The sequence below is a fragment of the Lampris incognitus genome, chromosome 17, assembly GCF_029633865.1.
Source record: "Lampris incognitus isolate fLamInc1 chromosome 17, fLamInc1.hap2, whole genome shotgun sequence".
Lineage (NCBI taxonomy): Eukaryota > Metazoa > Chordata > Actinopteri > Lampriformes > Lampridae > Lampris > Lampris incognitus.
The window spans coordinates 30992662-31020229 of NC_079227.1; the positions used below are offsets into that span (position 1 = coordinate 30992662).

The following is a 27568-nucleotide window of genomic DNA, read 5'->3' on the forward strand; positions in this document are numbered from 1 at the left end:
GCATGTTCTCCCCGAGTCTGTGTCGGTTTCCTCCGGGGGCTCCGGCTTCCTCCCACAGTCCAAAGACATGTAGGTCAGATGAATTGGCCGTACTAAATAGCCCCCAGGTGTGAATGTGTGTGTGTGTGTGTGTGTGTGTGTGTGTGTGTGTGGGCCCTGTGATGGACTGTTGGCCTGTCCAGGGTGTCTCCCCGCCTGCCACCCAATGACTGCTGGGATAGGCTCCAGCATCCCCTGCGACCCTGAGAGCAGGATAAACGGCTTGGATAATGGATGGATGGACAGACATCATCGACAGACATCATCCAGTAATAACACGGTACTTTTGTACTATTGAATTTGAAAACCTTGATGTCTATCAAGGAGCGGTTGATTTTGCTGATTTGCTGGTTTTCAGTAAGTGCCAGCATCACGTTCACACACCACTGACTGACACACATCTGCCCTGTGTGGTACCAAGCGGACACGTGTGTGTGTGTGTGTTCAGCTGCGTGTTCTCATGTTCATGTCTATGATCCAGGCGGTTTAGGCCAGTCGTCTGCCGGTCCCCTCATTACAGTTTGTGATGATAAGTCGTCTGTGATTAAGGACGCTGGTGGAGATTAGCTCCTCGGCGTTGTGTTGGCCGGTGCTTTATTAGCTACGTCTGAAGATGTGAGCTTGACAGGTGCTGAGGCTCATCTCTCACCTGTGTAAACTTGTTGGAAGCAAAATTATCACGGCAATCTGCATTTCAAGGGCCAGTTGCCTAGTAACCCATCCCGTTCATCTGAATGCCGAGCATTACAGTAAATATGCAGGATTTCTCATCTGCCCAGTACATCGTTTAGGATCGTTTTCGGCGTTTTTCTCAACAATTGTGGATTCTCTATTGTTTCAGGGGTCAAGTTGCTTTTAATACTTAGAAGAGTATGCGTTATGAACTGACTTGAACTGCAATTGTTATGCTGGCGATACTTTTCCTCCTCTCCCTCCGTCAACCCACCGACTCTGATCGCGTCAAACTGGGTATTGGCAACATAAACTCAGATTCCTGAATGTTGTCTCGACTACAAAACAACCTTCATAAAACATTCACGATAACAACGCCATGAAAACTATTTCCTCAGGCTAAATGGATTATGCCGTGTTCCTTCTCCATTAATGCCCCCTTCTTCTTAACGCTATTGATTTCTCTATGACAGGCTAAGGTGGAGTAATAGAGGCGTTCGGGCCCCCTGAACCGCAGACACGTGGTGCCGTTGTACAGCAGATGTGAAGGCACTGCCTCTCCTCCTGAGCTTCACTGCCAGTTATCCCCCTCATGCGTGTCATTTGAGCCGATGGGCATTACTCACTTGTCTCTGCTGCTAAGCACCGCCAACTGGAGCAGAGCCGGTCGAAAAGGACCAAACGAAATAAAAGCTCTTATGTGTCTACGGCCATTCGTTTTATGTTGACAGTAAAGGACTAATTGGGCTCAAATGCGGCACCGAGATTGGATACGTGCAACTAAAAATCAAACAGACTTTCTGCTCTGTCTGGGCCCCTGTCAGTCATGCTGCGGGAGCTGCTTTCCATTTTCCATACGCTTTCACCAGTAGATGTGGATTTTAATTGTGTAGCTATTCGGTCATGCAGACCTGCAGATAAAGACTGGTCAAATAACTGCAGCAGATTTAAACATGGTTTTCCCCCACAGTTATCTAGGCAATGAGAGCATGCATCTGTTTTCAGTTGGCACTCCATTCAAAAGCTAAGGCAAATAATACTGCCGATCTCTCTGTTGAGCCCTTGATGCTGCAGGTATGAACAGGTGTCTGCAATCACTGCATCTGATGATGGTCTCCACAAACAGCACCCCCGTAACAAGCTTGACAGACTTTTACAGCATTATGAAAGTCCAAACTGGTATTGGTCTTCTGATCTCTTTGTTTTTTCTGTACCCCTCTCCCAAACTCTGCTACGTTCTAGAGACGACATGGGAGAGACCATCCAGTGCCCCTGGTACCCCTAAAACCCCTCTGAGACACAAGAGCTCCTTACCAGCAGGTATGCTTTCCACAAACCTCTCTCTCTCCATCTCTCTCTCTCTCTCTCTCCTAAGTTCACTTTAACTTCCATTCCTTCATTCAACCTATATTTAGACTCTGAAATATATTGAGGTAGGGCGGCATGGTGGTGCAGTGGGTAGTGCGGCGGCCTCACAGCAAGAAGGTCCTGGATTCGAGCCCCGGGGTAGTCCAACCTTGGGGGTCATCCCGGGTCATCCTCTGTGTGGAGTTTGCATGTTCTCCCTGTGTCTGTGTGGGTTTCCTCTGGGTGCTCCGGTTTTCTCCCACAGTCCAAAGACATGTAGGTCAGGTGAATCGGACATACTAAATGTCCCTAGGTGTGAGTGTGTGTGTGTGTGTATGTCGGCCCTGTGCGATGACCTGGCAGCCTGTCCAGGGTGTCTTCCCACCTGCCACCAGATGACTGCTAGGATAGACTCCAGAATCTCCGCGACCCTGAGCGCAGGATAAGCGGTTCAGATAATGGATGGATATATTGAGGTAGAGACCTCATTTACAATATAGCAGAGCCAAAAAAAACAAACAAACAAACAAACAAACAACACATTGTAGGCACCAAGAAACACAGATAAGATACTTTGATAAAAAAATGTCGATAAAAAAGTGGAAGGTATAAAAAAACAAATTAGTAAAATATCAACATATAAAACATTTAAAAATATAAATAAAGCAATTTAAAATTTGCAGCAAACGAGTCAGCTAAAAACACAAGCAGTTGGAAATTGAATAAGATGAAATTACAAATTTAAATTGCCCTAAGGATAAAAATGAGGCATGTTTTATGATGTTCTGCATGTTATTCCAGGTTGCAGGTGCACAGTGCGAAAAACTGGATTTTCCAAGCTCAGTGAAAGCAGCCGGCACCTGCAACATAATCCAATCATTTGAGTGTGTTCAATAGGGGCCTGCATTAAAAGACAAAAACAAAATAATATAAAAACCAGCAAGGGCCTCATAAATAAATAACGTCAAGTGTTTATCATGCCTTATAGAGAGACAGGGTCACCGAACCTAAGCATACAGCTCACAATGATGAGTATTATAATTATTACCGGTAATAAATCTTAGTGCAGAGTGATAAACAGAGCCCAAGGGCTTCAGGGACGCAGTTAAAGCATGCAAGTATAAAATGTCACCATAATCCAATCCTGAGAGAAAAGTTGCCTTGATAAGCGTCCTTCTACAGTGCAGATGAAAACACATTTTATTCCTTTAGAAGAAACCTATTTTTTTCCTTAATTTGCTCCCCAGATTAGATACATGATATTTAAAAGTTATCTTCTCATCAATCCAAATTCCTTCCTTCCTTCCTTCCTTGATACTTGTGTTCTGTGACTCTTTCAATAATTTTACCATTTTTAGTAGAGATGATTTGATTATCATAATCAATATTTTTGGCTCTGGTGAAAAGCATAAATTTCGTTTTATTAGCATTAAGAACTAATTTATGGTTATTGAGTGCAACTTGTAAATCAGTAAAGCAGTGCTGAGGGGGTTTAACAGCAAAATGTACAGTATTGGCATTGCAGTCCAAAATAGTATCATCAGCATAAAGATGAATATTACACCCAGTTACAGAAGAAACTATATTTTCTATATAGAAGAAAGAAGAAGAAGAAACCCACTTTATTTTTTCATTCAACAGTTGTTTGGTTACAATGAAATTTGTTTTCTGCATTTAACCCATCCTATTGTATAGGAGCAGTGGGCAGCTGCGGTGCAGCTCCCAGGGACCAACTCCACTTCTTTTTCCTATTGGTCTCCTTGGTCAGGGGCACAGGCAGGAAGGAGTATTAACTCTAACATGCATGTCTTTTTGATGGTGGAAGGAAACTGGAGCATCCGGAGGAAACCCACACAGACATAGGGAGAACATGCAAATGCCACACAGAAAGAACATGGGATGGCCTGGGGATTCGAACCCAGGGCCTTCTTGCTGTGAGGCAACAGTGCTAACCACTGGGCCACCGTGCTGCCCTATATACATATACAGAGTGAACAGAACAGGCCCCAGGATTGAACCTTGAGTTAAACCTTTAGTAATATGCACAAACTCAGATTTAACATTTCCAATAGCCACACACTGTTGTCTCTCCATGAGGTAACTCTGAAACAAGCCTTTTTAAAAGCAATGCATGGCCAACTGTATTAAATGCCTTAGAAAGATCAATAAAAAAGAGCTGCACAGTGTTTCCTTCATTCCCAAACTAAAATAATGTCATTTAAAACAAGAGTGGTGGCAGTAACAGTGCTGTGCTTTTCTCTAAAACCCGATTGGTGTATGGTTAGAATAGAATGTGCTTAGAAAAATTATTTAAGCTGATTATTTACAAGCGTTTCTAGTATTTTTGCTGAGCAATATAGTTTAGATATAGGCCTATAATTGTTAAGGTCACTTGTTCCACCACCTTTATGTAAAGGAATTACATAAGCAGCCTTCCAGACCTTAGGAACGGTACCAGTTAAATCTGAAAGGTTAAAAATATATGTTATGTTGCTAACTACAATTGAAATGGCAAGCTTTAAAAGGTACTGATCAAGTTTATCCTCGCCAATCAATTTCTTTATGTCTAAAGCTAGTAATGCATTGTCCACGCCATGCCACACCACCAGGAGAGAGCAGCTGTAGTGTAAAACAAGGCCATGGCATTATCTGGGTGCTGGGATCAATGGTGTCCTGTATAAGTTTCATCAAATATGCTACCAGCAAATGCAAAATGTTTATGAAAAGCTACACAAATCTCTTTATGGTCTGAAATTGAACACCCATTAGCTGTGGCGAGTAGGAAATGAAGGGGAAGACTTGTGGTTAAGAGAATTTACTGCCTTCCAGAATTTTTGCTGGATTTGAATACACTGTGGGAATTAATTAAAAATAATAACTAGATTTAGCCTTTCTTATTGCAGATGTGCATTTGTTGCTTAGCTTCATAAAAATAAGCCAGTGACCGGGGTCCCCAGTACGCCTGGCGAGAGTCCAGGCTTTATTTCTCTCTATAAGTAAAAGGAGGTTTCTGTTGAGAACCAGGGACTTGACCTATTCTGTATTCTGTATTTTTTAAAAGGTGCATGCTTATGAACTACTGAGTTAAAAGTAGTACAAAAATGGTAAAGAGCTAATCCAACATCTGGGATTTTATTAGTATAATGAATATCACTTTTCAAAAGATCATTCAAGAAGGCCTGCTCATCAAAATATTTGAAATTCCATCTAATCACCATACGCCAACATAGTTTTTTCATCCTGGTGTTTCTAGCACAAGCTATTGGACAATGATCACTAAAACCAAGCTCAAAAACACCAGAGTCCATAATTTTTTTCTTTTCCATTTGTTAAAATTAAGTCAGTCAGAGATTACTTAGAGGGGTCTTTTTAAGTTTGGCTTGGTAGGGTCAGTAATTACCTGTGAAAGATTAATATTGCCACAGACCTCTTCTAAATAATCAAATAATCAGAGGCAGAACTCAACCAGTGTAAGTTAAAATCACCTAGAATAATCAACTCTTGAGTTTTTATATGGCGCTAAAACAGGGGTCGGGAACCTTTTTGACTGGGAGAGCCATAAAAGCCAAATATTTCTAAATATATTTCATTGAGAGCCATATAGTATTTTTAACGTATAATAAATTAAATATGTCTTACTTTTAATGCGACTTCTGGTGCTGCATGGTTTTGCTGATGGCCTTGTAGTCTGGTTCATACGTGGTGAGGTTGAGCTTCATGCAGGCGTTGAGGCTTCCATCAGTTAAACGTGAGCGTAGGTTGGTCTTAATGTTCCTCATATGCGAGAAAGACTGTTCACATGCATATGTAGAGCCAAACATGGTCAATACGGCAATACTCACACGCTGCATTGTGTGGTATGTCACAGGAAGCTCGTTCCAAGTTTTAAGAATCAGCTGGTCTTCAGGTTGAAGATTTTTAATTTCTGTCCACTTGTGTTCCCTCGCCAGCTCTGCTCGCTGTCGCGCAAGACTTTCCAACTCTCCATTAAGTGACTTGAACTTACTCATCCACATGTCTGATGCCTTCAGGTCAGCAACTTCCAGCTCAAAGTCTCCGATAGAGACCCCGGGGATGCATGTCAGGTCGATTTTGTCCACTGCACACTCATGTGGATGAGTGATGAACTTGAAAAGACCAGTGCGCGCACGAAATTCTCCAAAACGTGCTTTGAATGACTGCAGGAGATTGAACGTAAAGCCAGCTAGCTGCTGGAGATCCAGATGTTGAGTGGAGTCACTTGCTAAGCATGCATCTCTAAATTGTTGCAGTCTTTCAAAGTGCAGAAGACGACCTGTTTCAATGTCCCTGAGAAAGACTTCCAGCTTGCTTTCAAATGCAAACACTGCTTGTTGAAGGGATGAGATTGTATTTCCAGTACCTTGCATTTTCACATTGAGCTGGTTCAGATGGCCAGTTATGTCCACGAGATAGTGAAACTGCAGGAGCCAGTCAGTGTCGTCTAGCTCAGGATGCTTGACGCCTTTCATTTCAAGAAAAGTCCGGATTTCACTCAGGCAAGCTGCAAAACGGCTGAGCACCTTCCCCCTTGACAACCAACGCACGTTGCTGTGTAAAAGCAGACCGGGATAATGATTCCCAACTTCTGCTAACAGAGCTTTAAACTGGCGATCATTTAAAGCTCGGGCAACAATAAAGTTGACCACTCGAATGACCAGAGACATCACCTCGCCAAGCTCCTGGCCACACGTCTGAGCGCAAAGCGCCTCCTGGTGCAGGATGCCATGAAAACTTAGGATGGCTCTCTTTTCATGTTCACGGAGAAGCGCTACAAATCCTTTGTTCTTCCCCAACATACAGGGTGCACCATCAGTACAGACAGAAATAAGTTTATCCATCGGTAGTTTTTTTTCTTTAGCAAACTCCATGAAAGACGTGAATAAATCCTCTCCTCTTGTTGTCCCTTTCATTGGCAAAACAGCCAAGCTTTCCTCACGCAGTGTGTCACCTGCAGCATACCTGGCAATGATACTGCACTGAGATAGATGGCTAACGTCTGTTGACTCATCTAACGCGAGAGAAAAGTATGTCCCGGCGTTTATGTCCTTAATTTGTGTTTCCTCGACTTGATTTGCCATCATGATGCTACGATCGTGCACAGTTCTTGCTGACAGGGGCATGTCTTTTATTCGTTTGATTATCTTGTCTTTATTTGGGAAGTCATCAAACAGTTCATTGGCCACATCAAGCATGAATGTTTTGGCATACTCGCCATCTGTGAATGACTTTCCATTCCTTACTATTGCCAAAGCCCCCGCAAAGCTAGCGGAATTCCCGTCACCTTGCTTGGTCCACACACGTAGTTGCTGCTGACTCGTCTGCACTCTCCGCTGTAGCTCCTCGCGTGCCCTTTTCCTGCTGTCCCCCGCTGGAGATTTCCATGCAAATGAAGCATGGTGCGTATCGAAGTGCCGCTTTATATTTGACCGTTTTATCGATGCAATTTTATCATTGCATATTAGACATACCGCAGATCCTGCTCTCTCCACAAATGCAAATTCCTCTGTCCACGCAGCCTGGAATGCACGGTAATCATCGTCTTTTTTTCTTTTCGCCATCTTTTCCGTTACAAGGGTTGAAGCGGATAAACTAGTTGGCTATCTGATAAAATTGATTTCTTCACCTTTACAATGACGCGGACATGCTCGCGAGCCATTGGTTCCCGACCCGACCCACGGGTGACCCGTGACCCGTGAAATTTATCTTCAAAACTAATTTCTGTTTACTTTAAAATGACACAGTATTATTAAGAAATATCACAAGTATTTTAAAATCAGTTCCAAACTGATTTTTTTGAAAAAAAAATAATTTTCAACTCAAAATTGTCTGGGAGCCATATGCCGTCACCGGAAGAGCCATATATGGCTCGCGAGCCATAGGTTCCCGACCGCTGCGCTAAAAGATCAGCTGTCTTGTCAATAGCTGAGGAGGAAGCAGAAGGAGGTCTGTACACTCCGACAACAATAACAGAATTATTTTTCACAATATATAGAGTCAAAAACTCAGAACATTTTTTCCATTGTGACTGCATCAAGAACAGTACAGGTAAAACAAGCTCTTGAGTGAATGGCCACACCTCCTCCTCTTGAATTTCTGTCACTTCTAAAGCAGTTGTAATCATCCAAGGCTCCCTCACAGTGCATCTTAACCAAGTTTCAGATAATACCACAATGTCAGGATCCATTGGTGTTACCAACATTCTCAGATGATCCAGTTTGTCATGCCTAGTAATGCTGCTAATATTCAAATAGATAAAACCTTAATCCTACCTATTCTTAAAGCCTATAGGGCTAAGTATAGGGAGTGGGGTAGACTCTGACACCGGTGGTGTGTCCAGTTTAATCTCAGTCTTAACCAGATTATTCACATTGCTGTGTACGCGGGCGTTCCGGCTAACAGATCTATGAGTAATGACAGGAATGTTAGTGATAATAGGAACAGCTGGGATACTCGAGCTAGCACAACTAGAATTAAAAGATTCAAGACAGATTCAGATTTAAGTCTTACTGTGCGTCAGGATGAGGATGAGTAAACGTCCCCCAGTTTAAGTGCCCTGAGGCAGTGAATACTTCTGAAATTCCACAGTTTCCCCAGCTGTACTAAAGCACTTGAGTGTGCGCACACACACACGCACACACATACACACACGCACACAAACCTCCTGTTACTATGCTTGTAGTCTTGACAGAATTTAGGCCTCCTCTGTCTCTCTTTGGCCCTTTTCCTTAAGAGAGACAAACAGCAGCAACAACAACAACACAGGCTTTGTCAGATGGTTCTGTCCCACGCTGGCAGTGGTTCTGCAGACTTCTGTAACTTCTAATCTACAGTATAGCGAGGTCCGCATACATCTGTCATCAGAATCCCTTTATTTGTCGTTTCATTTCATGCACTTGCGCACATGAAATAAAACATCATTCCCCACAGCAGTGCAACACCAAGACAGAAATATACAAAACAAAAATACATATATCTAAACTAAAAGAAAATTTAAAAAAATCACTGTCCAGGGGCCTCATGTATAAATTGTTACTATGGGCAAATTTGTTCTTACACACCCATGGAATTTTTTAGCCCTCAAGATTGTCTGACAGTCAGTAGCAAAGCATGATGGTTATTTGTAATTCCTTCCTCCTAACATCTATTGTCTACCTCTTGCAACAAGCAGTCACCCAGGCCTGCAAAGACATCAGTGTTAGCCAATTGGTGTCTAAATTCAGAGGTTACCCAGGTTCTACACTGGTCTCTGTGACAAATTTCAGGGCTAAAAAAATCCCATGGGTGTGTATGCACAAATTCGCCCATAGTAACGATTGATACATGAGGCCCCAGGAGAACAAAAGCCAGCCAGGATGACTGTCAGATCTGCCGGTCTGCATGGGCTAGCAGTTAGCTTAGCCTGCCCCGCTTCCGTGTCCTGTCAGACCGCTCTCGGCATTTCCTCTTCGGGTGCAGCGCCGGTCGGGACTGTGGTCCTTGGGCCCATAGGACGCAACAGACCAAGCTTCCTCAGCCGATCCAACGCTAGCTCTCCCAGCCAAACACTTTCGACACGCCTTCCCGCACTCCACATGATGACACTAAAAACACGGTCATGGCTAGGCGAGGCCGCCGCCACCAGACCGCCCTTGGTGTTATCGGAATTGCCGGTCTGCATGGGCTAGCAGTTAGCTTAGCCTGCCCCACTTCCGCGTCCTGTCAGACCACCCTCGGTGTTTCCTCTTCGGGCACAGTTCCAGGCAGGGCCGTGGTCCCTGGGCCCACAGGACGCAGCAGAACAAGCTCTCCCAGCCGATCCAGCGCCAGCTCTCCCAGCCATCAAATGAAGACAAACTTAGAGGCAGACATGGACAAAGACAATGCATGGCCGGTACTGGGTGAGGCCGCCGTAAACGTGAATTCGCGCCGCCATCTTCCCACACCAGTCCTGGGTGTCATCAGGTACATCTGTCAGCACCTGAGTTCAATGTGGTCTAATATGCTGTACTATGGCAACATGGAGTTGCCCTGCTTGCCATTATTTATATTTAATTTATTTTTCATGGAAAACACTGGGTGTTCTTTCAGACATGACGAGTGAAGTACTGCAAATTTGGGACTACATTTAGAATGGGCATTAGTTGTACACCACATTACTATCCAACTGTAGCACTTTATGTGCAACATAGTGTTCTTTGCTTTATATATGCACATTCACATAGGTACAATATTTGTCTTTTAAATGCATTCGTCCTCATTCAGAGTTGTGAGGTATCAGAAGAGGGGTTTTTGGATGAGTGGGATTACTGTATCTTATGTCTTTGCGTGCTCTAAGACAAACTTGATGTGGGAATTAAGTAATAACTCATTCATCCTCTACCACATAGTCTTTCCTAAGCTTATAAGCGCACCATCCCACACATACTTTCCACACAAACAACAATTCCCTTTGCATAAAAAAAAATAAAGAAAATAAAAATACATATTTGTGTTGGATGCACTGGTTAACGTAACTAGTCTAATCAATACAAATCTGTAAATAATGACAACAACAACAATAATAATGACTTTTATTTATATAGCACTTTTGTAAAACAATGTTACAAGGCGCTTTAGAGAAATAAAACCAGACAGCGAGGTCTGTTCTCCGTCTGTGACTTCCTTCTCCTCACCTTGTCAACAGAGCATATCAACACCACAGCCCAACACACAAGTCACCGCTGAACATCCTGAAGCCTAAACACAGTCAGTTTGTCCTCTGGACCAAACGCACAGTACCGAAATTATTATTGGAACACCGCACACCCCTAATTACATTCTCTCTCTCTCTCTCTCTCTCTCTCCCTCTGTATCTCCCTGTCTGTCTGTCTCTCCCTCTCTCTCTCCCTCTGTATCTCTATGTCTGTCTGTCTCTCTCTGTTTGTCTCCCTCTCCCTCTGTATCTCCCTTTCTGTCTCTCTCTCTCTGTGTTTGTCTCCCTCTCCCTGTATCTCTCCCTCTGTGTCTGTCTGTCTCTCCCTCTGTATCTCTCTGTCTGTCTGTCTCTCTCTGTGTTTGTCTCCCTCTCCCTGTATCTCTCCCTCTGTGTCTGTCTGTCTCTCCCTCTCTCTCTCCCTCTGTATCTCTGTCTGTCTGTCTCTCTCTGTGTTTGTCTCCCTCTCCCTCTGTGTTTGTCTCCCTCTCCCTCTGTATCTCTCTGTCTGTCTCTCTCTGTGTCTGTCTCCCTCTCCCTGTATCTCTCCCTCTGTCTGTCTCTCTTTTTGTCTGTCTCCGTCTGTCTTGCCGTCTCTCTCCCACTGTCTGTCTTTCCTGGTTTGTGTCTGTCTCCCTGTCTGCCGCTCCCTCCCTGTCTGTTTGCCTGTCTCTCTCTCTCTGCCTGTCTGTCTCTCTCACTCTGTCCATCTCCCTCTCTGTCTGTCGCTCTCTCTCTGTGTCTTTCCCTCTGTCTCTCCTCCCTCTGTGTCTGTCTGTCTCGCTCCTTCTGTTTCTGTCTCTCTGTCTCGCTCTGTGTGTGTCTGTCTGTCTCATTCTCTTTGCCATCATATGTATATCCTTCTTTCTATTCATATCCACTTTCTGTCTGTCTCTCTGCAGTGAATGGTTTCCACACAGGCGGTAGTCCTGTACATCATGTTGAGCACTCACACAACAGCCTGGTGAGGAAGACCAGCACAGAGCCGCAGGTAGTTCCGTCTGACACTTTCTTTCATCTTCCTCCTCCTCCTCCTCCCCCTTCTCCTCAATATAGCTAAACATAGGATGACTTGGAATTTTGTCATGTATTTTAAGTGCGTCTGGTACTGGCTGGGATCAAAAACACCAGTCATGGCAGTGGCTGGTGTCGTTCTCACCATGCTGAGCTACACGGGACATTTCCGTTCTCCTCCTCCTCCGCCTTCCTCCTCCCTGTCCTCATTAGCTTCCCCTCTCCTAATCCCCTTTCACACTTCATGCTGCCTCAGCCTGCTCACAGATGAGATGTACCACCCCCCCTCCCCTCCACTTAGACCAGGTTCCTCTGCATGTCCGTGTGTAAACGTCTTCACTGTGTGCTGCACTCCCACTGACAACAGCGTGGCTGTCTCACCTGCCTTTCCTCTGCTGTCGCAGGACGTCTCCAAGGTTACTTGGCCACAGTCATACATGTCACCATGTGCTTTTGTCCTGCACACTACATTCAGAGTAGCATGGATTAGATGGATGGATGGGTGGGTGGGTGGACAGATGGATGGAAGAATGGATGGGTGGAAGGATGGCTAGGCTCATCTTTACTTTGTCTCCTTAGTTTGATGAATTTTTTCATCAAAAGGGAGTACGGGCGTCTTATTTTGTCATGGGTATTTCATTGGTGCAGTTTAATGGTTGTTGTCGCTCTCTTTTCTCTCGAACCTGAGTGTAATTCTCAAGTTATGCATTAGATTCATCGAGGCGTATAATCCAGTCTGTGCAACACCAGTAAAAGGCGTCGCAAACTTTTAATTGTTGTATGAAACCCACCGCCAGAGGTTTTCAGATCCGCGGTGAAGTGATGCTCTGCACTGAAATATTTATCAGCATGTTGAATAATGACCTAATACAGCGGGTTTATGAAAGCATAATCTCAGTAGATAAATCAGGGACAATATAGAGAATATGGCGTGCGTAGCCGTCGTGCTCTTCGTCTTGAGTCATCAGTAATGGAGGGGATGATGGGCGTTTTGAGCAGATTAATCTCCTCCGACAGTATCTGTTCCCTTGATCATAATTAGCCAGGCAATCATGGTGCAATTATACAGCAAACACCCACCGCTGACTCCCTCTCTCTCGCTCCCTCTCTTGATCGCTCCCTCTTGCTTGCTCTATCTCTCCCTCGCTTGCTCTCGCTCCCTCTCTATCTCCTCGCCTTCTCATTTTGTCACACACATGCACATACTCGCACACATACACACATGCACGTACTCGCACACACATGCACACACACATGCACGTACTCACACACATAGACACTTGCACACATGCACGTACACACACACAAACATGCACGTATTCACATACACATACACACACACATGCACACACAGGCTGGATGCACAGTAACTCAGATATGAAACATAAACACCGTCTCCAGTATCGATGTGCCCCCCCCCCCTCTCCTTCTTTCAGGTCTTTGTCTTTGGAGCGTGGACGCACGGCGTACTTTAGAATGAACTCAGGCGACCAGCCGCTCCTCCTCCCTCCCCGTCCTCCTTCCCAACTCTGTCTGCTTCTGTCCTGCTTCAGCGGTCACAGCACGAGGAGAGAGAGAGAGAGATGTGTTCTCTCCCAACCTCTCGCCCCCCTCTCTTTGTCTTTCTGTCCAGCCCCGTGTGTGTGTGTGTGTGTGTGTGCGCTCGCTCTCGCCATCCTCGTCTGCGTGCCCACCCAGCAGCCACTCGTCTGTGGCGCTCTACCCGTTCTGTCTTTTCACCGACTCTTCGGTGTTTTCCAACCGTCGTGTGCAGCATCATCGCTTCGCTCTCACCTTAAAGGCTCACTTTTTCTCTTAATCGCTCTTTTGTGCGACGCCACACACACACACACACACACACACACACACCTACAGAACAAATAGACAGGGAAACACAGGGGGAGAGAGACAGAGAGAGAGAGAGAGAGACCACGCGGTGCTTTGCGCTGCAGCTCAACCACCCCCCCTTTACACACACACACGCACACACACACACACACACACACTCTGCACAGCAGCGCACACACTCTCACACACAGCAGCAGCAGGAGCACAGCCCGCAGACCCAAACAGAGCCCACCAGGAAAACCCTGTGTGTGTGTGAGTGTGTGTGTGTGTGAGTGTGTGTGAGTGTGTTTGTGAGTGTGTGTATGTGTGCGAGTGGGGTGCTGTGTGTACATGTGAGCGATCATGTCCGACACGGAGGATGGATTTCACGGCGCGTACTACCTCTCTCCACAGAGCCCCGGATCCACGTCACCCACCAGGAAACAGAACAAGGAGACCACCATCACTGTGAGTACAACTAACTGTAACTCTTAACTTTGACTTGGGCCTCGCCCCACTGCTGATCCGCCTCGAGCAGCCCTCCGGGACCGGGACCGGACCCGGACCCGGCACCAGCACACGCCGTACAGCGCAATACAAAGGTCGTTTTTAGACGGAGACCAGGAAAAATTATTTGATCATGAATTCCCTTTATATCTCCTGGGGGGGGGGGGGGTTATTGTCAGACGTAGCACTACATAAAGCAACAACAACGCACAATGTGTAGTGGGGTCAGATTCAGTAAAGGGCAACACAGCGTAACGCATCACACCTGTGGCAATAACATGAATGGCTGAATTTAACAGCCGCGAAGGAATTTGCCCGCAAGTAAGTTGTAAAGAGAATGTGCGGTATATGGCGGCTGTAAATGTGTTGACTTTCATCCGTCTGTTGTTGTGTGTCTGCTTCCTCTGCTGTCGCTGCTTTGTATGACCAGGGGAGTGAATTTGTTGTTGTTCTTTTTCACTTTTTTTTTTTTTTTTAGCTTCTAGCTTGCACATTTTGCAGTGACATCATCCCATCTAGCATCAAAATGGTGTCCCCTCTGTCCCCGGGTGGTTATGTCCTGTGGGCCTCCCACTCTGCAAATAGCAGAGGTGGTGTTTAGATTTTAAACCTCTGTTGGAGCAAGGTGGGGTTCTCGCTCTCTCTCTCTCTCTCTCTCTCTCCACATTTATACCACAGCCCACAGAGGGTGGACGGAGAAGGGGGCACACCTCTTTTTCTGCTTCCATAGCAACCGGAGTGATGTTATTGATAAGCGGATGTTTATAATAGGGAACATTAGAGGAGGAGGAGGAGGAGGAGGAGGAGGAGGTGCAAAGAGCCCCAATAAATCACTCCGACTTCGTTCTTAATGGATTTCTGCTAAGAGTCGAGAGTAAAAATCAAGAGGTCATGAACACCGAGCCCATTGCTGTTCAGGGGGTAAATTACGCTGGTCTTTTCCTCTTTGTTATACAAAAGAAGGGGGCTCAGTCTAAAACTTTTGTGTGGGGGCGTCCAGGTAGTGTAGCGGTCTATTCCATTGCCTACCAACACGGGGATCGCCGGTTCAAGTCCCCGTGTTACCTCCGGCTTGGTCGGGCGTCCCTACAGACACAGTTGGCCGTGTCTGCGGGTGGGAAGCCACATGTGGGTATGTGTCCTGGTCGCTGCACTAACTCCTCCTCTGGTACGTCGTGGCGCCTGTTCAGCGGGGACTGGGGGGAACAGCGTGATCCTCCTTTGTGCTACATCCTCCTGGTGAAACTCCTCACTGTCAGGTGAAAAGAAGCGGCTGGTGAATCCACACGTATCGGAGGAGACATGTGGTAGTCTGCAGCACTCCCCGGATCAGCGGAGGGGGTGGAGCGGCGACCGGGACGGCTCGGGAGAGTGGGGTAATTGGCCGGATACAGTCGGGGAGAAAAAGCGGGGGGGGGGGGGGGGATCCACGATAAAAAAAACCTTGTATGCTGCTAGCTGACAGGCCTTGGGAATGGAGGCTGAGCTTGCAGCTGACCTGGTGTTAGGTTGCACCTCGCAGTGAGTTTATCACCCACAGTTTCGAGAGAAGACGTAAGAGCAACTCAAGAACTGAGAGAGAGAGAGAGAGAGAGAGAGAGAGAGAGAGAGAGAGAGAGAGAGAGAGAGAGAGAGAGAGAGAGAGAGAGAGAGAAAGAGCGCTGCAGTGAGAGAACTGAAATTATAAGCCGGAGCAAAACCCCAGAGCAAAGCGGAGCAGGCAGCCATTGAAGTAAAGATTTGACATTTCTGCAAGAAATGCGAGAGAGAAGAGACACTTAACGCCGCCAAGTCAATTAAGTCACTCCCCAGGAATCAATCTTACTGATTGCTCTGGGCCAAGGTAGATTTCACAGGGAGTTTGAATTTGGAAAGTTGTTTTTGAGGCTGAATTCCAAAAAAAGAACAAGAAAAAGGGAATCACAAAGGCTGTGCGACGGCAATACCATCTCTTCTACTGCTGTGTGGTCTTGGTATTGCTGGGGTGAAAGACAGTTGCCAAAGCAACGGAGGCAACAGCAACAGAGGGTGGAAAACATTGAAGAGCATCATGCGTTTGTTTGCAAATGTCTCTAAGGATGCTACAAGTGTGTGTGTGTACATCGTGTGTGTGTGTGTGTGCGCCTTTAAGTGTACCAGTGTGAGTACACATATTTCTTGGAGACGGTTTGTGTGTTTTGCATCGTCCACCCCTGGCTCTAGACAAAGCTGCCATACAGTGCAGCATGAAGTGGAATCAAAGTTGACGCTCATCCATCCGTGCGACTCCTCCGTGGTCATCTCACCCTCTCCCCGTGTCTCCCTGTGCTCTTCCCCTCAGATTAACTGTGTGACGTTCCCCCTCCCCATGAGCGTGCCCGAGCAACAGCTGCTGAAACCCGACGAATGGAGCTACTGCGACTACTTCTGGGTAAACGCACCACATCAAAAACCATCAAACTATGACCGCTATTCCCCTTTGCCTCGGCTTCGTATACCAGTATACAACCACAGGCGGCACGCTGGCCCGGCGGTTAGCGCTGTCGCCTCACAGCAAGAAGGTCCTGGGTTCGAACCCCGGGGTTGTCCAACCTTAGGGGTCATCCCAGGCTGTCCTCTGTGTGGAGTTTGCATGTTCCCCACGTGTCTGCAGCGGGTTTCCCCCACCATCAGGAAGACATGCATGTTAGGGTTAGTACTCCTGTCCATGCCCCTGACCGAGGTATGGCAAGACGAACTGGAGTTGGTCCCCGGGCGCTGCACGGCGGCTGCCCACTGCTCCTAGCTACACAGCCAGGATGGGTTAAATACAGAAAAAGAATTGCCCCAAGGGGATCAATAAAAGAAAGGAAAAAAAAAAAAAAAAGGATCCCAAATTCGGCGACACACGTTTCCCTGCTCAACATTCTGGTTGGTCCTCGCCACCTGCCTAACCTCGTCTCGCAGCATGAATCCGTATTCATCTCAGATGGACCATGCTTGCACGCGGACGGCGTGACTCAGTCCACTAAATTCCAACCCACGGAGCTTCAGGAAAGTGCATTACATGCAACCGCCGGCCCAGCAAAAGCCGTCAGACGCTGGCCTTTTGTTTAGACAACCCCCCCCCCCCCCCGCGGCATTATCTCAGCCAGGTGCAGCGCAGAGCTAATGCATAAAATTGGGGTACGCAGAGGTGACAACAAAATGGATGGGCCCATTAAGAAAGCTGTACACACAAGCCTGGGGAGACGGCTAGATTTGTTTTGTGCACATGGCAGTGCTCGCGGTTATATAACACCGTCTCTGCATCAGTAGAGACTGGATCATATCTTAGTAGAGGTTTGCCTGATTTTTATCTCTGCAGCCCAGTTATTGCAACTCAAGCCAACATTGTGAGCCAGTGCCGCGGTGTTATCTTAAGTGTCTCATTCCTCTCAAGTGTGTTGTCAAACTATTTAGTTTTCATATTTGCTGTGAATTGCATGATTGTTTAGCGTGTCTCTCCTGGTGTTTGTTGGGTCGATGGTGCAGACGGATAAGAAGGACCCTCAGGGGAATGGCTGCATCACAGGATTTGAGGTCTTGCTGCAGAAGCAGCTGAAGGGGAAACAGATGCAAAAAGAGATGGCCGAGTTTATCCGAGAAAGGTAAAAGACCTGCCGAACAGGATCAGTAGGTGTGTTGCCATGTGGTGTGCATGCACATTTATTTGTGTGTGTCTCTTTTTGTGTGCCTGCGTTTGTTTTGCAAGCGGGGTCTTGCGAGTTTTTTTTAAAATCAGCGTTTGCCCAATTCCTTCTGCTAGTTTTCATGTTGCCATGAAAACTGCAAGGTCAAAGTTGTTTGCTCAACAAATCAATTTCCTTTTTATTTTTTTGCACTGATGCACATCACACAGCACACCATTGCACAACACAGGAAACATACACGAGGACAAGAAGCGTGTTGTAAACGCTGTGTGGTAACACAACTCTCTACTTCCCTCTCAGGATAAAGATAGAGGAGGAATATGCCAAGAATCTCTCCAAGCTCTCCCAGATCCCCCTAGGAAGCCAGGAAGAGGGGTGAGTAAACACCTCTCCCCAGTGCATCCAAGAGAAAAAGGGGAACCCATGTTTCTCATAGAGGAACTTGTCACTAGAAGAAATGACTCAGGCCTCAAATCATTTTCCATGTCAACATACTGAAAGCCCTTCGCCAGAAATTTCCACCATGCGCTCATTTCAGACATGAGGTTGTTGAGTCATAAGGTTAATTCCCCCCTCAAAAAGCTTCTTTTTTTTTTGCAGTCTTACATGGCTGTGAACCAACTTCATATATTCTTGCTACATTAGTTTTAAAGAACATTTGTTTTTTAGTAGAATGAAATGAACATTTCAACCTGATATGCGTGTGTATATATATATATATATGTTACGGGGAATGTGAAAAAAATGTTAATGTGCAAACTACCCGGTTAATGTGCACATTACCTGCCAGAATGAGTTATCTGCACATTAACCGGGGTAGTCTGCACACTACCCGCTTGGGCGGTTAATGTGGATAGAACGAACCACATCATCCACATTAACCGGGTAGTCTGCACGCCACCCGTTTGGATGGTTAACGTGGATGGAATGAACCTGCAACTCATCTTTTTACGACATTTTGATATTTAAATCAGCAACAGGCCTTTAGCCTAATGACTCATGAAGTGAGGCCATCTGAGGAATAACAAGTTGTGGTAAATGCAAGAACAGACGTTGGCGATATCAATCTGTCTTTAGATCAACGTTTCCCCCCACTTGTATAACGAGGCTATTAGCATCAAAGAACACAAAAGTGAACCCTCCTCGCTCTCTATCTGATCCCTGATATGAATGAATAGCCTACAAATTTGACAGGGGTGAAAAGGAATATCAGTCTCGGCCATCTCCCATCAGACTGCTATAGCCTACTCTCACCGGAGACATGCGTCATTCAACCAATCCCAAATGGCAATCACTCCGTGGACAGACTGGTAAATAAAACTTAATGGAAGAGGGGTACTGGCGGGGAAAAATACTAAGACTAGATGATATGAAAACAGAACGAAATTCGTTTTATAAGCCCAGTATGTAGGAGCAGAAGCAGCGAAAACATATGTCCAAATGCAATTCCTGTCTGCCAACCAGGCGAGAAAAATGAATGAACAGGCGATACCTTTCAGATGCACTTTTACACAACCACCGAAAAAGACAAAAATGTGCCCGATCCCCTCCCTCACCGGGCTAATATCCTACTAGTAGCCTACATATTTCATCGATCATATCCTAATCTAACCGAGAATATGGGAGGGAGCAAACAGATTGTCGATAGACTAGCTGTGCTGTGCAAGTAGCCTAAAGCAACCACGTGCTCGTGCAATGTGGATAATGTGGTTCGTTCTATCCACATTAACCGTCCAAGCGGGTGGTGTGCAGACTACCCAGTTAATGTGCAGATAACCCATTCTGGCGGGTTATGTGCACATTAACCGCCCCGTTGGGTAATCTGCACATTAACCGGGTAGTTTGCACATTAACTGTTTTTTCACATTACCTATAACATACATATATATACGTGCTGTAAACCAACCAGTTGACCCATCAAGCTAGACAATAATAATAATCATTACATTTATATAGCGCTCTATATATTATTATTCATAATATATATATATATATAAATAATATTTATATGCAATATATATAAATATATATAATGATGTAACTATGTATATATAAATTATATATATAATCCATCCATCCATTATCCAAACCGCTTATTCTGCTCTCAGGGTCCCAGGGATGCTGGAGCCTATCCCAGCAGTCATTGGGCAGCAGGCGGGGAGACACCCTGGACCCGCGACCCTGAGAGCAGGATATGATGGATGGATATATACATTTTTATATATTATTTATAGACAAGCAACATACCAGCCAATTAAACAGGCATCTAACCAGCTGGCAGCCGACTGGTTAGTCAGCCAATCAGCTAGCCAGTCTGCCAGTCCGTCTGCAAGCCAACCAGGTGAGACATCCCGGTGTGAGTCTGGGATCTGGCGGCCCTGTCAGCAAAACCATGAAACACCATGATCTTCTGATAAATGTGTGGATAGGATGACAACTACCCCCTCGGCTTTTTAAAAAGAGCAGAGAGGTAGAGGATGGGAGAGTGAGATTTGAGGAGATGAACCATTTAGCTGTGTGTGTGTGTGTGTGTGTGTGTGTGTGTGTGTGTGTGTGTGTGTGTGCACGCATGTGTGTGAAGAGGCAGTGGGGGTCCCCTGCAGAGAGAAGTAGCTGCAGACACTCCTCTTTTCTTTAGTCTGCCTGCTGAGGGGCTGTATCATGCTGAGGCCGGCTCTTTGTTCGGGTCTCGGAGGGGATATGGCAACATAGGAAGTCAAGTAATAGGAGAACGAGACACACACGGCTAGCTTAAGAGATTCAAATCGGAAGATGATGTGATTTATAAGGATATCGGCCTCGGGCGGTGATGTTAAATACACCTCACTGCCTTGAAAAAATGTTGTGACACGTTGCAGCATGATGATATGTGCTATGTAAAAAAGGAATTACTGCATCGTTTATTCAAATTTTACTCCTGGTTAAGTCAGAATTATAATGCAAATATCAGGAAATGACCCCTTCACCAAATTCCATCAAGTCCTACCATATTGGTATATGTTGTTGGTGTATGTCAGTACTGGGGTGTTAGCGTTGTGACAGACAGACGGGGTGGGATGGCAGAATCTAGATAATGCCAGCTAGTTTCCACAAACCCACACCCAGAAAAGTGCAACACAATACTGTCATTATGCTCGCTCTCATGCCAGCTGTGTTGTCAGGCCCGGACAATCGCTGTTTTGTTGGTTGGTCCCTAACATCCAGCCTGCCGCAGCCCAGAACCGGCCACCTCTTCCTGAATTTACCATTTGTCTGGTTGAGATGTGGCAGGGAGACATGTGACCACGTTTTATTGCTACCAATCATGCGCTGTATTTTCGTGTTGAATAGAGCACACGGCGGGCCGTTTATTTCGCTGAGGTATGCTGCTGGCAAGTGTTCAATTGTCATGAGAGGCTGTTATGCCACAAGTGAGCGGGGCCGCCACAGATGTAATTTATGGACTGTCAGTAACGTTAGCAGCGACGCATTTTTCATGGCTTGAAATCAAAACGTCAGACTGTTTCCCCCTAACAGGCTCGCTGGCGTCTGGGAATAGTGAACATGGCAAATCTGCACGGCCTTTTACGTATGGCCTTGCAGGTCTTCGCTCTGTTGTCCGAGGACCCCTTTGGTTAGCTGCCGAACCTCACTGTCCTTGGTGTGGTTGTGTGTTCAGTGCAGGTGCCATCCCGTGCCCCGCCGGCATCCGGAATGTTCCGGGTGTCGGTCTGAGTGAATTCCACACATGTCTTCCATTCCCGGCCTTGCTTTGAAGTGACCTGTCTAGCCATGAAGACCATCGGCCCCGCACCAGACCCGGGGCAGGCCGTGGCTCTCTGCCTCATGGCTAGCCGGCTTTGTGAGCCTCAGCTGCAATAAATACAACACACACGCTCATAATGGGCAGATTTTCTATCTCGTTTTGGAATTTTTCCCTTTTTCTCCCCAGCTGTACTTTTTGGCCAATTACACCACTCTTCCGAGCCGTCCCGGTCGCTGCTCCACCCCCTCTGCCGATCCGGGGAGGGCTGCAGACTACCACATGCGTCCACTGGTACATGTGGAGTCACTAGCCGCTTCTTTTCACCTGACAGTGAGGAGTCTCATTTCACCAGGGGGACGTAGCACGTGGGAGAATCACACTATTCCCCCCAGTCCCCCCCCGAGGCGCTAGTATGACGACCAGGACACATACCCACATCCGGCTCTCCACCCGCAGACACGGCCAATTGTGTCTGGAGGGACACCCGACCAAGCCAGAAGCAACACAGGGATTTGAACCGGCGGTCTCTGTGTTGGTAGGCAACGGAATAGACCACCATGCAACCCAGATGCCCCAGACTTTCTTTCTCTGATTAAACAGAGTAACGCTTACAGCCTTCAGAATAAACCATGCAGTTTCTTAAGCATCACCTATTTCCTTCATGAAAAAGCTGTGGATGACCGTTTTGAATTCGCTGACATAAATTTACACACTTCTTTGTTAAACAATATGGCCATTCATACTCTCATTCGCACCAGCGTGATGAAAAGCTGGAATCTTTGTACAGTGAGTCAAAATGACGAGGGGTGGGGGGTGTCTTTGTTCATGTACTGCAGTTTTTAATCATCAGGGGAACTGGCTGTGGCCCCTGCTCAGCGCTTTGATTCACTTTTCACTTGTGCATGTGGGAACTTCTGCATCAGGCCCTGTTGGCGAACCTCCTTCCTGTGAACGTGTGTGTGACGGAAATCACCCTGCCACCCATCACCCTGTGACTCATGACCCCCTCTCCTTCTCTTCTCTTCTTGTCTCTGTTCCCCTGCCCCTCCCCCCCACACACTCCACCCAAAACACACACACAAAACCACCTCTCTTTTAATGCCTGTGTGGTTGTCCTAGTAGCAGATAATAAGCTCTTTAACTCACTCTCTTTCTCTCTCTCTCAGGACTCTGGGGGACGCCTGGTCCCAGCTCAAGAAGAGCCTGACGGATGAGGCGGAGGTTCACCTAAAGTTTTCTTCAAAGGTAACATAACACACATATCCACAGTATGCCTCTGAAGGCCGTCTTCATCATATCTCCATCTCACTCATCATATCTCCATCTCACTATATGTTGCATCATCATATCTCCATCTCACTATATGTTGCGTCATATTGTGCTTTACATGCTTCAGACAATGTCAATGACCAGAGCTGAATGTGGTGTAATGTGTGTAGTGTTGCATTACATACAGTGGCTCCTGGTTGGGTTTGCAGTTTAACAAAGCACATACTGTTGGCTTGTTATCACGTCATTCTCTCTCTCCCTTTCCTCTCCCTCTCTCTCAGCTTATGTAATATGGCTGGAAATGCACGGTAATCTGTCTTCTTAGAGACCGTTTAAGCAATGTTTTCTTTAACTATTAAATAAGATTCATGTTGCGGGTTGACGGTATAAAGGCCAAGTACGTGATGAGTTTATCCTGGAAGAAGTGTGTGTGTGTGTGTGTATGGGGCAGGGGGGTCAAGGAACAGCTGGGGTGGTGAAGGAAATGACACCGGTGATGTTATTCTGCTGGGGATGGAGAGGTACAGATGTGCAATGTGTAGTGCAGCTCCAGGTTTGAGAGAGAGAGACAGAGAGAGAGAGAGAGAGAGAGAGAGAGAGAGAGAGAGAGAGAGAGAGAGAGAGAGAGAGAGAGAGAGAGAGAGAGAGAGAGAGAGAGAGAGAGAGAGAAAGAGAAAGAGAGAGAGTATTAAGGGGTTTATTATCCGCTACCAGGACGACCACACAGGCATTAAAAGAGAGGCGTTTGTGTGTGTGTGTGTGGGGGGGGGGAAGTCAAGGAACAGCTGGGGTGGTGGAGGAAATGACATCGGTGATGTTATTCTTCTGGGGATGGAGAGGTACAGATGTGCAATGTGTAGTGCAGCTCCAGGTTCGAAAGAGAGAGACAGTGAGTGAGAGAGTGAGAGAGCAAGAGTGAGAGTATGAGAGAGCGAGAGTGAGTGTGTGAGAGGGTGAGATTGAGAGAGAGAGTGTGTGTGTGTGCGTGTGTGACAGTGAGAGAGCAAGAGTGAGAGTGTGCGAGAGCGAGAGTGTGTGACAGAGTGTATGAACGAGTGTGTGAGAGAGAGGGTGTGAGACAGCGAGAGAGTGAGAGTGTGTAGGAGAGTGAGACAGAGCAAGAGAGAGTGAGAGAGCAAGAGTGAGAGTGTGAGAGCGAGTGTGTGACAGAGTGTATGAACGAGAGTGTGTGAGAGTGAGAGAGTGTGTGTGAGACAGCGAGAGGGTGAGACAGCGAGAGTGAGTGAGAGTGAGAGAGAGAGTGTGTAAGAGAGTGAGACAGAGCGAGAGAGTGAGAGAGCGAGAGCCATGTTTCATGATTGCGATCGATCTGAATAAGAACTGAAATTCAACTGCGCTTGCTACTGATTCATTTGTTCTAACAGACAGAGGAGACCCAACCTAGATACTTACATTTATATATCTATTTATATATTTACTTGGGTACACACGTCACTTTTTTTTATGTCTGTGTTCCAAGTGTCACGGCGAATGTGGCGTCAAGTCAAACTCCTGTTGTGCGAAAACTGACTTGGCAAATAAAAGCGAATCTAATTCTGATTCAGTCCTGTTTGTCTTGGTCCCACAACAACCCGGCGAGATGGAAGCAGCGTAGAAGTGAAAAGTATTGAGCGTCGACTTGGTATTTCTGAGGCATCCCTGTTTGGGTCCTGTCTCGGAGCCGAACGCCTCAGAAGACGCCACTCGGCCGAATCAAACAGGGCCAGGACGATGCCGGCCTACTTTGGTTTCTGTATTTGGGAGAAGAGACGCAGTGATTACATTTCTGACAGCTCTGTCAGATACAAACGAGCTTTTATTGACATTTTGGCGAGGGAGGTGGAAGCCGCTACCACAGAATTCAAAGCTTCACGCTACATTTGTCCAAACCCACACAAAACAGATAACTAGAAGACGACACGATTTGCATTTCCTCCCTGAATGGATAACACAACACGGACAAAAACAAAAAAACAAAAAAGAAACAAAACCCACCTCCGTCGATGGCTTTCATTTACTTGGTTGAGTTCTTCTTTCCATCTTCCCACACCAGAAGCTTGTGGGAAGAAGGCGGCGCGAATTGACGTTTGCAGCGGCCTCACCCAGGACCGGTGTGGTAAGATGGCGGCGTGAACTTGCGTTTGCGGCGGCCTCGTCCAGTGCCGTCCATGCGGTATCTTTGTCCACGTCTGCGTCTAGGTTTGGTTTGTCTTTGTTTGATGGCTGCGGAGGGCTGGCGCTGGATCAGCTGGGAGAGCTTGGTCTGCTGTGTCCTGTTGGCCCAGGGACCGCGACCCTGACTGGAGCTGCGCCCGAGGAGGTAACACCAGGGGTGGTCTGACGGGAAGCGGAAGCGAGGCAGGCTAAGCTAACTGCTAGCCCATGCAGACCGGCAGTTCCGATAACACCAAGGGCGGTCTGGCGGCGGCCTTGCCTAGCATTGACCGTGTTTTGGTGTCGTCGTGTGGAGGGCGGGGAGGTGTGTCGAAGGTGTCTGGCTGGGAGAGCTGGCGTTCCCTCTGTTTTTGTATGTTTTTTGGTGGTGTCGTTTTTTTGAGGAATTTGGGATGCGTGTTTTTGTCTTTTGTGTCGCACTGCTGTGGGCTGGGGGAAACGGAATTTCGTTTCTTTGTGTGAAATCACAAGAAAATGTTCCTGATTCCTGATCCTGATTTGGTTTGGACTCCACAGCTCCAGAGCGAGGTGGAGAAACCTCTACTGACCTTCAGGGACAACTTTAAGAAGGACATGAAGAGGTTCGACCATCACATTGCAGACCTACGGAAACAGCTGGTCAGTCGCTACGCAGCTGTAGAAAAGGTACACACACACACGCGCACACGCACACGCGCGCACACAAACACACACACACACACACACACAAGACAAAAGCTTAACTCAGCCTGATGCAATAAGATTGTGTCCTTGCACCTGGCAATTTCTGGAATGTTCTTGTTGGTGGCGATTAAAATTCCTCAATATTTCCCTAAGTAGTGCACCATTTCCTGTTCCTGGAATTTTTTTTTTCTACTTCTATAAATAATGAACAGCGACTGGCTGAAGCATCCAGTTTCCACAGGTCTGGACCAGGAAACAATGAACAGAAAGACGGTCCTCTTGTCACAAACCCGACTAATCCCACGTTGAATTTCACTTTTTCACAAAGAGAGAGACAACAAAGGACCCGCAACGACATTGTCACTGCTGAAAAAGCAGCATATGTTTATATATATTGACAATAGTATTGACTGGTCATTGCAAAATTGCTAAATTTGCAGTTGTAGAATTGCATGATGGATGAATAGAATGGATTGTTGCTATGAAGAATGAAAAAGTATCTTCCCATTATCTACACTGCTAAAGAAAGAGGGAGAGGGTGTGTTGAAAAAAGCCTCCTAGAGACGTGTAAAATGCTACCTTGCCAATATTTATCAGTAAGGGTTTTTTTGCGGCACGGTGGCGCAGTGGTTAGCATGGTCGCCTCGCAGCAAGAAGGTCCTGGGTTCGAGCCCGGGGTAGTCCAACCTTGGGGATCATCCCGGGTCGTCCTCCGAGTGTCGTTTGCACGTTCTCCCCGTGGGTTTCCTCTGGGTGCTCCTGTTTCCTCCCACAGTCCAAAGACATGTAGGTCAGGTGAATCGGCCAACTAAATTGTCCCTAGGTGTGTGTGTGTGTGTCGGCTCTGTGATGGACTGGGAGCTTGTCCAGGGTGTCTCCCCACCTGCCGCCCAATGACTGCTGAGATAGGCTCCAGCATCCCCGTGACCCCGATTGGGATAAGTGGCTTAGATGGATGGATGGATGTTTTTTTTTCTGCAGAAGAGAACTATTTCGCGAGGAGAGGCCTCAACATCAACCATGACTTTGCTAATGAACCATCATATTGTGTGCTTCTGGTTAACAATCATCTTGTCAGGGGAAGTGTCAGGGTTATTTCTTTCCAGATGGTAGATATCTCATTCGAGAATGAACTTTTAGCCATGTAAGAAGATTAGCATAGAATAACAGGTGGCTATGCTAGCCTTACCTGTGTATTATGACCAGCACGGTGGTCCAGTGGTTAGCGCTGTGGCCTCACAGCAAGAAGGTCCTGGGTTTGAACCCCAGGCTATCCCAGGTCCTTTCTGTGTGGAGTTTCCATGTTCTCCCCGTGTCTGCGTGGGTTTCTTCCAGGTGCTCCAGTTTCCCCCACCATCAAAAAGACATGCATGTTAGTGTTAATACTCCTGTCTGTGCCCTTGAGCAATGCAATGGAAAGAAGAACTGGAGCTGGTCCCCGGACACTGCAGCTGCCCACTGCGCAATAGGATGGGTTCATGCAGAGTGAATTTCAATGCAAGAATACAATGACAGAATAAAGTGGCTTCCTTCTTTCTTCTTCTGTTTTATCCCTGGCAGGCCCGGAAAGCGCTGGCGGACAGACAGAAGGAACTGGAGCTGAAGACTCAGCAGCTGGAGATCAAGCTCAGCAACAAGATCGAGGAGGACATCAAGAAGGCCCGCAGGAAATCCACGCAAGCAGGTCAGAGCATGGGGTCAAAGGTCAATCCACAGGCCACCTTGAGGTCATGGTCTCTCCAAGATGTTTGTCATTTATGTGGGCAGGAGTGCCGGCCCGAGTTTGGGCAAACTGTCAAAGAATTTGCATAGGCGCTCACAGGAGCAGCGCTTTATTTAAAAAGTTTGTACACAGCTGTGAACGCACACACCGAGGAGGTGCACCGTGAATGACAAACATGCACCTGGACATCTGAATATCACCTCGTCACTTTATTACCACCTCTTATCATAAGTATTGGGGGTGTC

General features: G+C 46.6%; 1 protein-coding gene across 2 annotated transcripts in view; it reads left to right on the forward strand.

The window, feature by feature from the left end:
* gas7b (growth arrest-specific 7b) overlaps window positions 1-27568 on the forward strand; it is a 55873-nt gene that overhangs the window by 19668 nt on the left and 8637 nt on the right. For both annotated transcript variants that reach the window (XM_056296824.1, XM_056296823.1), the window contains exons 3-11: window positions 1954-2031; window positions 11653-11741; window positions 14006-14059; window positions 16419-16508; window positions 17591-17706; window positions 18049-18123; window positions 22660-22738; window positions 25454-25582; window positions 27161-27284. In XM_056296824.1, the coding sequence (XP_056152799.1) occupies window positions 1954-2031; window positions 11653-11741; window positions 14006-14059; window positions 16419-16508; window positions 17591-17706; window positions 18049-18123; window positions 22660-22738; window positions 25454-25582; window positions 27161-27284 (834 nt within the window). The remainder of the gene's footprint in view (window positions 1-1953; window positions 2032-11652; window positions 11742-14005; window positions 14060-16418; window positions 16509-17590; window positions 17707-18048; window positions 18124-22659; window positions 22739-25453; window positions 25583-27160; window positions 27285-27568) is intronic.